Genomic DNA, 14,595 nt, shown 5'->3' on the forward strand with positions numbered 1-14,595 from the left:
TGCTGAGAGACTTACTGCTTTTTAAATTGAGTGCTTCTCCAATTAAACTGAACAATGAATGTATGTTTCACATTTTCATAGCCTGTCAGTTCTGAATGAGTTTAATTTCTAAGTTCTCGAGAACTAGGATGCGGCTGCACTGCTTGAATAACAAAATTAGTGTTGAACATTTTTAAATATTGTGAAATGTAAACACTGAAATAAATTATCCTAATATTAAACTTCTCCAAAAACCTTGGCTTAACAAAACCAAGATTCTCTTAATAGTGTACCTTTAATATAGATGGGGTATATTTATATATATTTAATGTCAAGAACAGCTTTCTGATTTAAAGAATTTGCATTGCTGAAACAAAAACTAAGAAAACACATCTGATGATTATGTATTATGATAGATTTCTTCATCACAAAACTTTTGTTTAAGATACTACTTCATAGCTAATAATTTTAATCAGCATAATTCTATAATTTAAAATAAAACAAAAAAACAAAACTAATGACACTCTTGGAGTTCTACAGTATTAACACTGGTAAGGGATTTAGAGAGCCTGGTGTTAATAACACACTTCTTCAATGCAACACTTCTTTTGCTTCCACAAGCTAATTTAGAAACAAAGGTTACCCACAGATTTTGTAAACTGAAATAAACACTTAAAGGGGAAAAAAGGCCTATTTGCCACAAGCTTTTGATGAGGTTTTGTAACTACTGTTATGCCTACTGTTGTAGGCATCATTATGACCAGACTGTTCAAAGAGCTAGTCAAAAATACCAACTGAAATTTAAGTGCTCTCCCCTTAAGAGTTGTTAAGAGATTGTGTCAAGCTTGTAAAGAATAACTACCATGAAGCTTCATCCACAGGATGAGATTCTCATTAAGATGAAAATCTAGCCACGCAGCCTAAGCCTAAAAGGCAAAGGCAGGGACTGGGAGAATGATGAACTGCCCACTGTAGGAGAAGATTGTGTTCGAGACCATCTAAGGAACCTGAAGGTGCACAAGTCCGTGGGACCGGATGAGATGTATCTGCGGGTCTTGAGGGAACTGGTGGATGAAGTTGCTAAGCCACTATCCATCATATTTGAGAAGTCGTGGCAGTCTGGTGAAGTTCCCACTGACTGGAAGAGGAGAAACATAACCCCCATTTTTAAAAAGGGAAAAAAAGGAAGACCCGGGGAACTGCAGGCCAGTCCGTCTCACCTCTGTGCCTGGCATGATCATGGAGCAGATCCTCCTGGAAACTATGCTAAGGCAGATGGAAAATAAGGAGGTGATTGGTGACAGCCAACATGGCTTCACTAAGGGCAGATTGTGCCTGACAAATCTGGTGGCCTTCTACGATGGGGTTACAGCATTGGTGGATAGGGGAAGAGCAACTGACATCATCTACCTGGATTTGTGCAAAGCATTTGACCCCAACAATATCCTTGTCTCTAAATTGGAGAGACATGGATTTGACGTATGGACCGCTTGGTGGGTAAGGAATTGGCTGGATGGTTGCACTCAAAGAGTTGGGATCCATGGCTCAATGTCCACAGGTGGAGACCAGTGACAAGTGGCGTTCCTCAGGGGTCGGTACTGGGACCGTCGCTGATTAACATCTTTGTTAATGACATGGCCAGTGAGATTGAGTGCACCCTCAGCAAGTTTGCTGATGACACCAAGCTGTGTGGTGCGGTTGACACACTGGCGGGAAGGGATGCCATCCAGAGGGACCTGGACAGGCTTGAGAGGTGGGCCTGTGTGAACCTCATGAAGTTCAGCAAGGCCAAGTGCAAGGCCCTGCACCTGGGCCAGAGCAATCCCAAGCACAAATACAGGCTGGGTGGAGAATGCATTGAGAGCAGCCCTGAGGAGAAGGACCTGGGGATGCTAGTTGATGAGAAGCTCAACATGAGCCAGCAATGTGTGCTTGCAGCCCAGAAAGCCAACCATATCCTGGGCTGTGTCAAAAGAAGTATGGTCAGCAGGTCAAGGGAGGTGACTGTCCCCCTCTACTCTGCTCTTGTGAGACTCCACCTGGAGTGCTGCATTCAGCTCTGTTGCCCCCAGCACAAAAAGGATGTGGGCATATTAGAATGAGTCTAGAGGAGGGCCACGAAGATGATCAGAGGGCCGGGGCACCTCTTCTATGAAGAAAGACTGAGGGAGCTGGGGTTGTTCAGTCTGGAGAAGAGAAGGCTCTGGGGAGACCTAATTGTGGCCTTTCAGAACCTAAAGGGGGCCTACAGGAAAGCTGGGGAGGGACTCTTTCTCAGGGAATATAGTGATAGGAGAAGGAGGAATGGCTATAAACTAGAAAAGGGTTGCTTTAGATTAGACATTAGGAAGACATTCTTTACTGTGAGGGTGGTGAGGCATTGGAACAGGTTGCCCAGAGAAGTTGTGGATGCTCCAACCCTGGAGGTGTTTACAGCCAGGTTGGATGGGGCTTTGAGCAACCAGGTCTAGTGGGAGGTGTCCCTGCCCATGGCAGGGGGGTTGGAAAAAACAACAAAAAAAAAAAAAAACAGAAAAACAAGCAAACAAACAAACAAACAAACAAAAATTTTGAAAGAAGCATTTCTGCCTCTAAGGGAAAAATTCTTTAAAAAAAAAAAAAAAAAGAAACAGCCCATAAAGCACATACAAACCAGTAAGAAAAAATGTCTATATGAACACCATAATACTACCCAATACGTTATTCAAATATGTCAGGTCTAATCAAGAATCGCAGGGATCTGCAACTAGACAAACTAACTATACACCTATTTAGAATCCAGTATTGTCTGCATCAATATACTGAGGAAATAAGTATAGCGACACTATCATTTCTTTAAAATAAACTTATGAATAAGATTTTTTACTTTTCATAATTTCAACAGAATGTTATAAACTGTTCCAAAGGAGAGAGATCTTCTAGAAAAAATAAAATCTCACATGTTCAAGTTGCACAGTATGTCTGAAACTTAATTATATTTTCAGTGGTTTTATATATCAACAACATAGTAAAGTATCTGACTTTTGAGGCAGCTAAACACATATTTGACTTATAATAAATTGATATAGGTTACATACATCACTACTTAGTCTGTGCACCATCTGTAGGTAGTCTTCATTTGAGCTATGTCTAGAATTATCAGCATGATGATTAGCTGAATTTCCAGACAACTGACTTGAAATTTTATTTTCATGGAGATTCCTCATCCCAGCTGTGACAATGGGACTGGACACTGAAGCTGAAATACAAAAAATGTAAATAATTATACTGATATATACATACACTCATTAACTCTTAAAGGTTCCACAGAAAGCATCATAATAGTGGATAATAGTGAGTTAGATATAAGAGGTCTGGAATCTGAACAAAAATCCTTTTTTCTTGATTGAATCCTTCTGCTACAAATACTTTGAATAAAATCAGGTATCTAAGATATAATTTTCAAGAGGATTCAAAAATCCAAATTCCACATACAAGCTAGCCAAGCTATCTCCGCATCTATCCTAATTACTTTCAGTATCATTTTCTTACAGATTATAGAAAACTATTTTCTTTTACATAATTTTTATTCACTCCCATCAGTATATGAAGCTTTCAAGGCATTCATGAGACATGCAACATTGCATACAGAACAGCTATATACATATTCCAAGCACACTACTAAACTTTAAAACAGATTATTTAGAAGAATCCAATGAGAATTCTACTTACCAACAAAAAATGCCTAGATACTTTAACAGTGTTCACATTGTTTAAGATTGTATTTAGAAAAGGGAAAAAGAAAGAAATCCATTCATGCTGAAGGTCATCTTTGCTAGTTACTGCATAAGTTGAGTCTAATTCTAGCCAACTTAGCATTAGTCTAGTCTACACTACAAAGGTTTGGTAAGGCTAAATAAGACGGCAGCAAAACTTAGTTACACTGGCAAAAATGATGTTTTTGCTAGTAGAGATAAATGATGGCCATAACTATCAAATAAAAGTGTTTTGGTTTGTTTTGGTTTTTCTGTTGTCATATAATAATTATGTAAAATAGGTGTACATAGGGGAGCAATGTCAAATGAAGATGTTTTACTTTGTTTGTTTGTTTAATATATTATTACTCTGTACAGTTAGGTAAACAAAGCTAAATATACAAAAAAAAAAAAAGCATGTGACTTCTTCAAAGAAATCAAGAGCCATGAAACATGCACATGAAGGCAAAGCTGACATGAGATAAGAGAACATAAACATCACAGACTTACCTTGCTGCAACTGAGGATGTGGTGTGTAACTCGGAGGATGTGAATATGGCATATACCCTGCAGGGCTTTGAGGTGCATATGGACTAGGCACTGGACTATTCTGTTGTGCCAAAAATCTGTTACTAGAGCTTGTCTGTGGTGGCACAAACCGGCTAAAAATAAAATTTTAAAAGCTTTTAGAAGTTGTAAAAGCAAATTTAGACAATTTTATTATTCCTTTTGAAATACTATACCTCTAGAACATTATAACTTCTGGGAAAGACATGAAATTCCAAAGCAATCAAGAAACCCCTTCAAAAGCAGTATTTAAAGCTATCAATGTCTTCCCAACTTCAATTACTACTTAAGATCCACAGCTTAGGAACTGTATTAGTAAAACTAAAGAAGAGAATAGAAAGCGTTCATAAGATCCCCACTTAGTGAAAGGAAACAACAACACAAGTTACAAATATTTACTAAAATAAGATATGCAATTTTCAGAAGTTAGTTCTAGCTTATTAGAAGCTTGAATGAAAATGACAGCTAAAGTTTAATTATCAAATAAAAATAAGCTTGCTATGATCAACAAGGAGCCATCTACTCTAAATATGATTTTTTGAGTAAGATTTCAAAGAACTTTATCTTGCGCAACTATACTACCAAAATATAGGAATGTGATGGGCAGTTAGGTAGGACCTGACCCAAAGTCCACTGAATACAACTTATTCTTTCACTGGCTTTACCTTGGACTGATCCTAAAGATAGGATGCCGTACAAATCAGGCTTGTGACAATAATACATGTACATTATAACTTACATTCTTTCAAAATAAAAATAAAACAAATACATGCTTTCACAACCCTCGGTTCTGGATAGCAACTTTGTGACGGTAAGCTTCCGCAGAAAGAAACAGCAAAATATTTAAAACAAGGATTTTTAAGAAGAGAGAGCACATTGTAACATTCATAATTCATAAAACCTTCTTCAAAATCACTTTTAGATATAAAAGTGAATAAATATATATATATAAAATCACTCTTGACAGTGTAGTTGTTTTTTTTACAGATATAAAAAAGGTTGGACTAGATGATCTTAGAAGTCTTTTCCAACCTGAATGATTCTATGATAAAGCTTTCTATTTGCCCAAACAATTACATTAACTTGAAGTGAAATGTGAAATAACAGTTTATTTTAATAATGATGTCTAATAGCTGCAGATTAAATCTATTACAGCCCAGTAACTGGGTTGAAACTGCATGCAGATATCTTTCCTCTAATCCAGAGTACTTTATTATATCAATAAAGACCTAGATAATAGGTACACCCTATTTGCTAACATTCAAAGTTTGAAAAAGAACTAGAAAGTTGAAGAGGAAGCTGCTGGCCAAACTACTAGGCCTATCCTCCTATAGATGGTCTTTTTGTCTACTGTTAAAACAGTACTCCATGCTTTAACAAGCCTTCTTTCTCATCCTCCTGTCACGCTGGCACTGCTATACATGCCAGAACACCTCTTTTCTCCTATCCTCCTGCCACCACTGTCAGCCTCTGCAACAGAGAGAGTACAACTGGAGGGGTGGGAGGAGGCAGGGAGATTCTTTACCCAGGAAAGAAAATCTGCCAAAATCATGGAAGGGAGAGAGAGTTGGGAATCATGACTAGTCCTTATAGTAAAAAGATTAATTCACTGGCAAAAAGTGAATAAGCACTATATTTGGTTTTTTTCCAGGTGCAGAAACTCACCCTGCTGTCAGACAAATGCAAGATTTATCTTAACACTGATCTTACTTCGACTCACATACTTGCAGCAAGAATTGACTGTCACTGTAGGAAGCATGTGAAGTTCACTGCCCACTCTCTACCCCCATTTAAAACATAGCATTACCTGGAAGGGCTATGTGAGATAGTGGTTTGTTGATAATTGGAAGATGCAGGACTACCACGCATGGAATTCTGAGAAATATTAAACTGCGATGACATCATCATCCCTATTAAAAAGAACACAGCAACATTAGTTTACGCGCATTTCCTTTTTAATCAAAAAAGTCTCTCATTTCAGGAATGATTATATACAAAGAGATTAGCAACTTTGTGGGTAGACGATGTTAATGTCTATAACATTTAAAAGATTGATTCTATGTAAGATGTCTGTTTTACACTATGATATGGAAAAGCACTCCCTGAAGTTTTGAAATTTCAAGAGGACTTCCTTCCTCTTAAGTTCTTTAAACTTCCCAAGTCAAAACCTGTTAGTAAATAGAAACATAACAGGACATATATTCACACCCCAGACTAGTGCGTACAGTACTGATTGTGCCAATGATTAAAAGATTCGGGAACTTTACAACAAAACAGAAGAACACAGAAAACTTATCTCCAGTTTTTTGAGCAAGTATAGCTAACAATCACCTCATGCAGAGTGGTGCAAGATACTCTTGCAAAGAGGTATGTGACAAGGGAAGTACTGTACGCAGGTACAAATCACAGAGATGCATTTGTAAGTCATCCCCTAGACATTTTCTGTACAGAGGTTTTCTGCTAGAAGTTCCCTGAGTGCTCACTGCACGCTGGTTCACGTGCTGCAGACACTCTAACCAGAGCATAGAATACTAGTTACAAAATTTTTGTCGAACTACTAACTCCTAACATTCAGAAACATACAGAAAGCTGACAGAACATGCCCATATACAGATGCCGTGTAATTTTATATAAAATATACAGATGAGGTTTCATTTTATGCTTAAGCAAAGACCATACTTTTAAAATACTTTTAAAACATATTTGTTTTCTCCTCCCTAAATTTAAAACACGTTTTGAACCACAGACGTGGTGGGTTTTGGTTTAAAATTTTTTTTCAATTGTAATTGATTTTTTAAATAAGCAATTTAAATGAAAAAAAAAATCTACAGTTTATTCTGTGGCAGACAACTGTCACTCCTCTATCTCTATTGGGGGCTGAGGCAGAGAAAGAAGAGGGAGGCGGCATGGGGGGGGCACAATAGAGATAACAACAAAAATAAAAACAAAAAAAAACTATCTCCAAAGTTTCAAGACAAATAACAATGAAGTAATGAAGTAATGAGGAAAATGAGGAAGGCATATAAATAAGGCACAAAAATTTAGTCTAAAAAAGAGCTGAAATTAGTCTGTGGCCATTAACACTAAAATATCTTGCATGTTTTTTACACTGTTGTCCTATCACTAAGCAACAGATTTACGATTCTACTTGTGTATTTCCATACATTAATATTTAAGAATTTCTTTTAACTGCAACTTTATTTTTGAATGTTTAGTTCTGAGAAAACAACATCCAAGTAACAAACATTCCTATAATAAGTTACCTTAACATATATATGTACTTTTTTTGCTTGGAGAAAAGTGATACACATAAGTCCATCTTAGCATTCCTACTAAACGCCAAAGAATGTACTACATAAACATGCATCTCAAGATCACAGAAAGGGTCTGTGATCTATGACTAAACTGTATTATAGCATCATGCATGTTTAAACTAGGACTACTGACCTACTGGTGATTTTTCAGTTAGACAGACACTCTTATTGGAAGTGTACATCTGCAATGTTTATCCCTTTAACAGGAACAGGTACACTTGCATTCTTGTATAAATGGAAAAAATATCTAAGTAATTGACACCTTTGGAAAGATGCATACAATTCTAATAAATAAAAAAAAAGCACAAGTGTGAGTTGTGGTAAATAGCTTTAAGAGAATTTTAAGTCCTTCCTGAAATGTAAGCTATGCTATGAACAATAACTCTTGGCAAAACATTATTTTAGCTTACCTTCCAACACATATATCCTGAAAGACAGCGCTAAAGTGTTGAGAAGGAAAAAGAGGACAGGAAACCAAAGCAAACAAACACATGTCCACATACTACGTCATTCTTGTATTATACACATAATCACAGAACGGTTGCTGCTAGAAGGGACCCTCTGGAGGTCATCTGGTCCAACCTCCTGCTCAAGCACGGGCACCCAGAGGTGGTTACCCAGGACCACATCCAGGCAGCTTTTGAACATCTCTAAGAAGGGAGACTCCACAACCTCTCTGGGCAACCTGTTCCAGTGCTATATCACCTGCACAGTAAAGAAGTGCTTCCTAAAGTTCAGAGGGAACCTCTTGTGCTCCAGTTTGTGCCCACTGCCTCTTCTCCTGTCATCAGGCACCAATGAAAAGAACCTGGCTCTGTCCTCTTTCCATCCCCACTTCAGGTATTTATAAACATTGATGAGATTTCCCCCTGAGCCTCCTTTTCTCCAGGCTGAACAGTCCCAACTCTCTCAGCCTCTCCTCATAAGAGAGGTGCTCCAGTCCCTTCATCATCTCGGTGGCCCTACACCGAGCTCTTTCCAGTATGTCAATGACTCTCTTGTGCTGGTATGGGAATAAAAATGTTGTTTTTGCAGAGTTACATTGTTTAAAGGTAAGGAATGTGGTATTGAGATATGCTTGCAGTGATAAGAAAACTTAGCAGGCAACCTTGTAAAATGCAGTCAACCAGACTCCTTAGAGCAATTAGGTGAAAATCACGGTGTCAAGTCAAGTCAGATAAGTGAAGAAACATTACCACTTCAAAGAGTAAAAAAGTCAAAAGAAATTTGAAATTTAACAGGCCAGCAACTGAAGGCCACGTATTGTCTGTGAAGCATCGGATAGATTGTGAACCTGGATTACCCACTCAGTGGGGAAACAGGGGAGGGTCCCGGTCATCAAGAAATAAAGTATATAAACTGTACTGTGTGACTAGTAGGTGCACTCCTGCTCATGGGATGCCCGCCATTGCAATCGCGAATAAATTAATACTTCACTGAGATCTTTGCCTGAGCCTATGTTATTGGCTACGGAGTGTTTCTCACAATTTGGGGGCTCGTCCGGGATCCAGTCACCTACCGGGGAGCCCCACCGCCGCAGCAGCAGGAAGGCATGCCCCGCTGATTTCAGCGGTCCTGTGCATAGACAGTGGTCCTGTGCATAGACAGTGGCGGTTCTGCGGAGAGCTGACAGAGGGCCCGAGACTGATTAAAGAGACAGGATCCATGAAGTAGTGGGGAAGGGAAGAAGGTAGGCACTCCAGGTTTAAGAATTGATCCGGTAACTCTGTGCACAGACCAAGGTAAGAAATATTAAGTATTGCCTTGGGGGTCGGGTGAGACTCTGTGTGACGTGTGATTGAGACGTACTTTTGTACGAAGCGAGTGTGGAGTCCTGATCCGCGGTTCTGTAGCTCCCCGAGGGGTGCAGCCGGAGACGGACGAAGCGTGAGATAAGAGAGAGAAAGGAAGAGTCTCGGGAAATTTGGTGTATGGTAAGCCCTTGCACAGGGAAGTGCTTGGCAGTACAGCAGGGAAATTTGGTGTACGGTACCCCTTGCACGGGGAAGTTCTTGGCAGTACGCCAGGGAATCTGGTAAACTCGTAGGTGTGCGGTACCCCTTGCACGGTAAAGTGCTTGGCAGTACACCCCCGTTTTCCAGAATCGGAACGTTAGTGTGTGGTACCCTGCAGGAGGGAAATTTCTGTAGCAGCACACTGGCAAGGGCTAGGAAAAATGGGAAAATATGAGTTCCAGGGGACAGGGAGATATCCCTGGGGGAGTGCCTACCAAAAGTTCTTCCTGAAGAATGATAAGAAATTGGAAAAATAATCCCAAAATTAGAGGAGATGATAAAAGAAAAAAAATGGTTAAATATTGTGTATCAGTCTGGACAAAAGAACCAATTAAGGAAACAGCAGTATTTTGGCCAAAATACGGGTCTGATGAAAATTCAGGCTTTAAATTTATATGTAAACAATAAGATTCCTTTTTCGGAGAAGGAGCCAAGTTATGCTCCCTATAATCCTAATATTGCACCGGTGGCAGCAGCAGTCGCTCCAGGAAGGGAGACAGGGACTGCAATTAACACTGTCCCTAGAGAAGGAGCGTACTCTAGGCTCTGGCAAGAATTAGAACAAGGTAGAAGAGATATTGAGAATTTTGCCTTCCCTGATACTAACAGTACTAACACTAACTGTGTATCCTCTTAGGTGAACTCCCCCCTCTCCTTACCAGCAGAGAGGTGTTAGGAGTTTTAAGAAGGAGATGAAGTCTTTAATTGAGGACCCCATCAGGCTAGCTGAACAATTAGACCAGTTCCTAGGACCTAACTTATACTCTTGGGGGGGGAAATGATGTCTATATTAAGTATGTTGCTTACAGGGGAAGAAATGGAAATGATCAGGAGGAGAGCTGCTATACAAAAAACGGGAAAGAGCTCATCCTCCAGGACCAGGGGGTAATACTGGCAGAGCAAAAATACCCACTTGCCGACCCTGGCTGGAGTGGAATAATAATAATGCGCAACACAGAAATCATATGAGGGACTTGGGGCCAGAATGAGAAAGTACTCGGGCATGAATCCTGAGGACCCGGTATCCCAAGGGCTCCTGAAATTTCATTTTGTGATAAAAGCCTGGCCAGATACGCAGAAAATGCTCCAGAAGGCGGAGGGATGTAGTGAACAGTTACTGGGGGGCCCTCCTGCGGGAGGCCCTGAAGGTGTGTGTCAGGAGGGGAGATGAGAAGGAAAAGCAGAGAGCGAAATTAATGGTATTGACAGTGTAGCAGGTAGCTAGGGCCAGGATGGAAAGGAGAGGAAGAGAGATGAAGGAATGGCAGGTGAGGAAAGCTACCTGTGTTGCAGCCTGAATCCTAGCGGGGACGGGCTTTGATGGGATGTTTTAAGTGTGGCCAGGCTGGCCACTTCAAATAGGAATATCCGGAGTGGAAGAAGGAGGAGAGAAGAATGGAATTAAGTTGGCCCCTGACGGAGCCTTTGGTGAAAGTACAGGCTGGAGAAAGATAAAAAGAAGTGTTAAAAAGAGTTATTGAATGTGTTAAAGGTGTGGTATGTAATGTTTGACAGAGCTGTTTTTTGAATGAGTTGGGAAAGTTGAATGAGCAGGGAAAGAGGATGTAGGCATTATCTAAGTAACAGTCTAGAAGTTTTGGTATATTTGCTGTGGTGTTTGGTCAGTTTCCTAAGTATCGGGAAGGGGGAGGGACCGGGGGGGACAGCCTGCTCCACCAGGGGCCTCTCCACAGGCCCCAGGGGGGCTTTAGCTCCGGCGCCTGGAGCACCTCCTCCCCCTCCTTCTGCACTGACCTTCCTGTCTGCAGGGAGGTTTCTCGCTCCTCACTCTCCCAGTTGCTGTTGAGCAGCAGCTTTTTGTTTGTTTGTTTGTTTGTTTTCGTGGATGTGCTCTCACAGAGGCACAAACTGTGTTGCTCATGGCTTGGCTCTGGGCAGCGGTGGGCCCCTTTGGGGCTGACTGAAATTGTCCCTTATCTGCCACGGGGCGGTTTCTGGATTCTTCTCACGGGGGCTGCCACTGCAGCCCCCCCCCGGAACCTTGCCATCAAACCCAATACACTGGGGCAGCTAGGTCATTACTGGCCTGTAAAGTATCAGGGACTAAATTAACTAATGAAACCCTAAAAAGTGATGGGGGTAGAAGGGGCTGGGATAGCAGTGCCACTTTTGGGGGATACCAAGCTGAGACTAGGGGATAAAATGATCTCTGGGCAATTATTGTATGTACCCAAGGCAGGGACTAACTTGTTGGGAAGGGATTTGATGATGAAATTGGGCATTCAAATAGTAAATTGTTAGACTGGAATAGCAGTGTTATTAATGGAGTGCTCTCAGGCCCTGAGAGCAAAGATATATTCACCTCTGACTGGAAAGACCCTGAAATGGGGGCGGAAGCAACAATACAGATGGACAGTTTTACCTCAGGGGTTTACGGGGCCACCGATTTATTTGGGCAAGTTCTAGAACAGATTTTGGAGCAATTCCAACCTCCCGAGGAGGTGTTAGTGTTGCAAATATGCGGATGATCTTTTATTGTCAGGACAGGAGAAAACAGTTGTGAAGGAAGCTACTAACTATTCAACTTTCTGGGAAAGCAGGGCTTGGGAGTATTGAAAAGTCAATTACAATATGTAGAAAGAGAAGTCAAGTATTTAAGGCATCTAGTGTCTGAGGGAAAACAAAGAATAAATCCAGAGAGGATTCAGGGAATTGTTGAAAACTAAGAAAGAACTAAAAAGTTTTTAAGAGAAAGATTTTTTTTAAGGAATCAGGAGCCACAAAGTCTGAGGGAAAATGGATACTCCCTGATGGGAGAGAAATGCTGAATAAAGCACCAATGAGGCAAATATTAGCTGTTTTACATCAAGAGAGTCATTGGGAGGTGCAAGCAATGTGTGATGTTGTGCTAAGAAAGTATGTCTGTGTAGGAATATATACTTTAGTGAAGCAAATATGCAGAGGATGTACTATATGTCAAAAGGTAAATAAAAAGGTCATCCGTAACCCACCTAGAGGGGGACGGGAGCCAGGGATTCGACCTTTCCAAAGTATACAGGTAGACTTTACTGAGTTACCTAAAGCAGGGAGACTTAAGTACTTGTTGGTCCTAATTGACCATCTGACTGGATGGGTGTAAGCTTTCCCCTCGGTATCTGCCACTGCGAACACGGTGGCTAAGGTATCACTGGAGCAAATAGTCCCTAGATATGGGATAGCTGAAAACATTGATTCAGATCAAGGAAGTCATTTCACTTCACAAGTACTGCAAGGCCTTAGAGATTGAGTGGGATTTTCACACCCCCTGGCACCCCTCCTCTTCTGGGAAGGTAAAGTGAATGAACCAGACATTAAAGAACCAATTAACTAAATTAGTGTTAGAAACCTAACTTCCTTAGGTAAAATGCTTACCTTTAGCACTCCTCCAGGTTCAAACAGCACCAAGAAATGAGATGCTGTTCGGATTACCCTATCTGGGCAGAAGGGATGAGATACCACAATTCGAAACAAGAGAGTTTTCTTAAGAACTGTATTCTGGGGTTGTCCTCTTCTTTGTCATCTCTCAGGACCCGTGGGTTGTTGGCTCAAACCCCACCTTTGGAATTCCCCATTCACCACCATCAACCAGGAAACTGGGTCCTGATTCGGACCTGGAGAGAATCAAAACTCCGGCCGGAATGGGAAGGACACTTCCAAGTAATGCTAACCACTGAAACAGCCGTAGGAACTGCAGAAAAAGGTTGGACTTTCTATACTCGAGTGAAGGCATCTGTCGACCCTAGTACCTGGGAAGTTGTTTCTACAGAAGAATTGCTGAAAGTTCTAATCGAAGAGAAAAACCTCATAACGGACTCTGAGCGGGATAAAAGCTTACAATTGTAAACTAACCTTCCATTTTCACAGATAACTAATGAGTGTGACTTGTGATTGAGAGAAAGGACAGACCTATAGCGAATCGAAGTGCTCCCAAGGGGTTTTTGTTCTAGTAGTAGTGTACATCTTATTCTTTGTATTGATAATTATTTGGAAACCTAAGGTTTAAAAATAATGACAGGGAAAAATCAATTATTAATTTTGTTTTTTAGTGATTGTAGGCCTCAGAGAAGGCCTTGGTCAATTGGCAACTTGGAAAAGGCATAACCAGATAATAGTAAGATGGGATACCCCGTAAAAATATGGGTGAATGTGACAGAGGGTTATGTACCACAATCCGTCATGTTTGATGCTTGTGAGGTGTTAGCTTGTGGAGATTTAATTGCCCAACGACAATTGAGCAGAGAGAAAAAATAACTGGGAGAGACCCAACAGCCAGATTGAGAATAGCTGTATGGAAACGATCCTCTATTGCCATCAGAGAAAGGGAGAAACTCAAGGAGAAAACAGGAGAGAAAACAGGAGGCCCTCTTCGAAATGCGGCAGTTCAAACATTTGAGATTGAAACAGGGTATGGGGATGTGAATGCCTGGATAGAATGGGTCAAATTGCTATGCTCGTGCCTCGGGATGACCGATTGCCCAGATAGTGCCCTGCCCATTGGGGTGGACCAAGGATTCCCAGGGGATGCGATGTATGATTGCATTGTACCAAGAAAAGACTGCCTAGGGAAAATGAGGCCTGTAAGTCTCTCTCTTTGCTGTTCCCCTCCTTGCGTGATAGCAATATCAGGGTTCCCCCTGCATTCTCTACAGCTATAGGTAACCATACAGCTTGCCTCTCACGGCAGGGTGTGAGTGCTACCCGGCATCTGGGAGAATTTGCCTTGTGCACTGGGACCCTGAATGTTACCAAGGACTTGATGGGAAACTGCTCAAGACTTGAGATCCCCAGGGCAGATCTCTGGTGGTACTGCGGAGGGAAGATCTTACGGTCCACCCTACCATCTAATTGGGGAGGCACTTGTGCACTTGTTCAATTAGCTATACCCTTCACCCTGGCATTTGAAAGAGAAACATCACAAATACCCAGAAGAAGTAAAAGAGGCTTAGGAGTATCATTTGATGATAGAGTATACATAGATTCTATTGG

At 41.0% G+C, this 14,595-nt stretch overlaps 1 protein-coding gene across 5 annotated transcripts in view; it reads right to left on the bottom strand.

The window, feature by feature from the left end:
- The window catches only part of LOC121062899 (nipped-B-like protein), a 222,442-nt gene that overhangs the window by 88,687 nt on the left and 119,160 nt on the right, over positions 1–14,595 (bottom strand). For all 5 annotated transcript variants that reach the window (XM_040543198.1, XM_040543196.1, XM_040543197.1 and 2 more), the window contains exons 5-7: positions 6,088–6,190; positions 4,224–4,375; positions 3,057–3,217 (exon numbers count right to left, since the gene is read on the bottom strand). In XM_040543198.1, coding sequence (XP_040399132.1) covers positions 3,057–3,217; positions 4,224–4,375; positions 6,088–6,190 — 416 coding nt within the window. The remainder of the gene's footprint in view (positions 1–3,056; positions 3,218–4,223; positions 4,376–6,087; positions 6,191–14,595) is intronic.

Source organism: Cygnus olor (genome assembly GCF_009769625.2).
Source record: "Cygnus olor isolate bCygOlo1 chromosome W unlocalized genomic scaffold, bCygOlo1.pri.v2 SUPER_W1, whole genome shotgun sequence".
NCBI lineage: Eukaryota > Metazoa > Chordata > Aves > Anseriformes > Anatidae > Cygnus > Cygnus olor.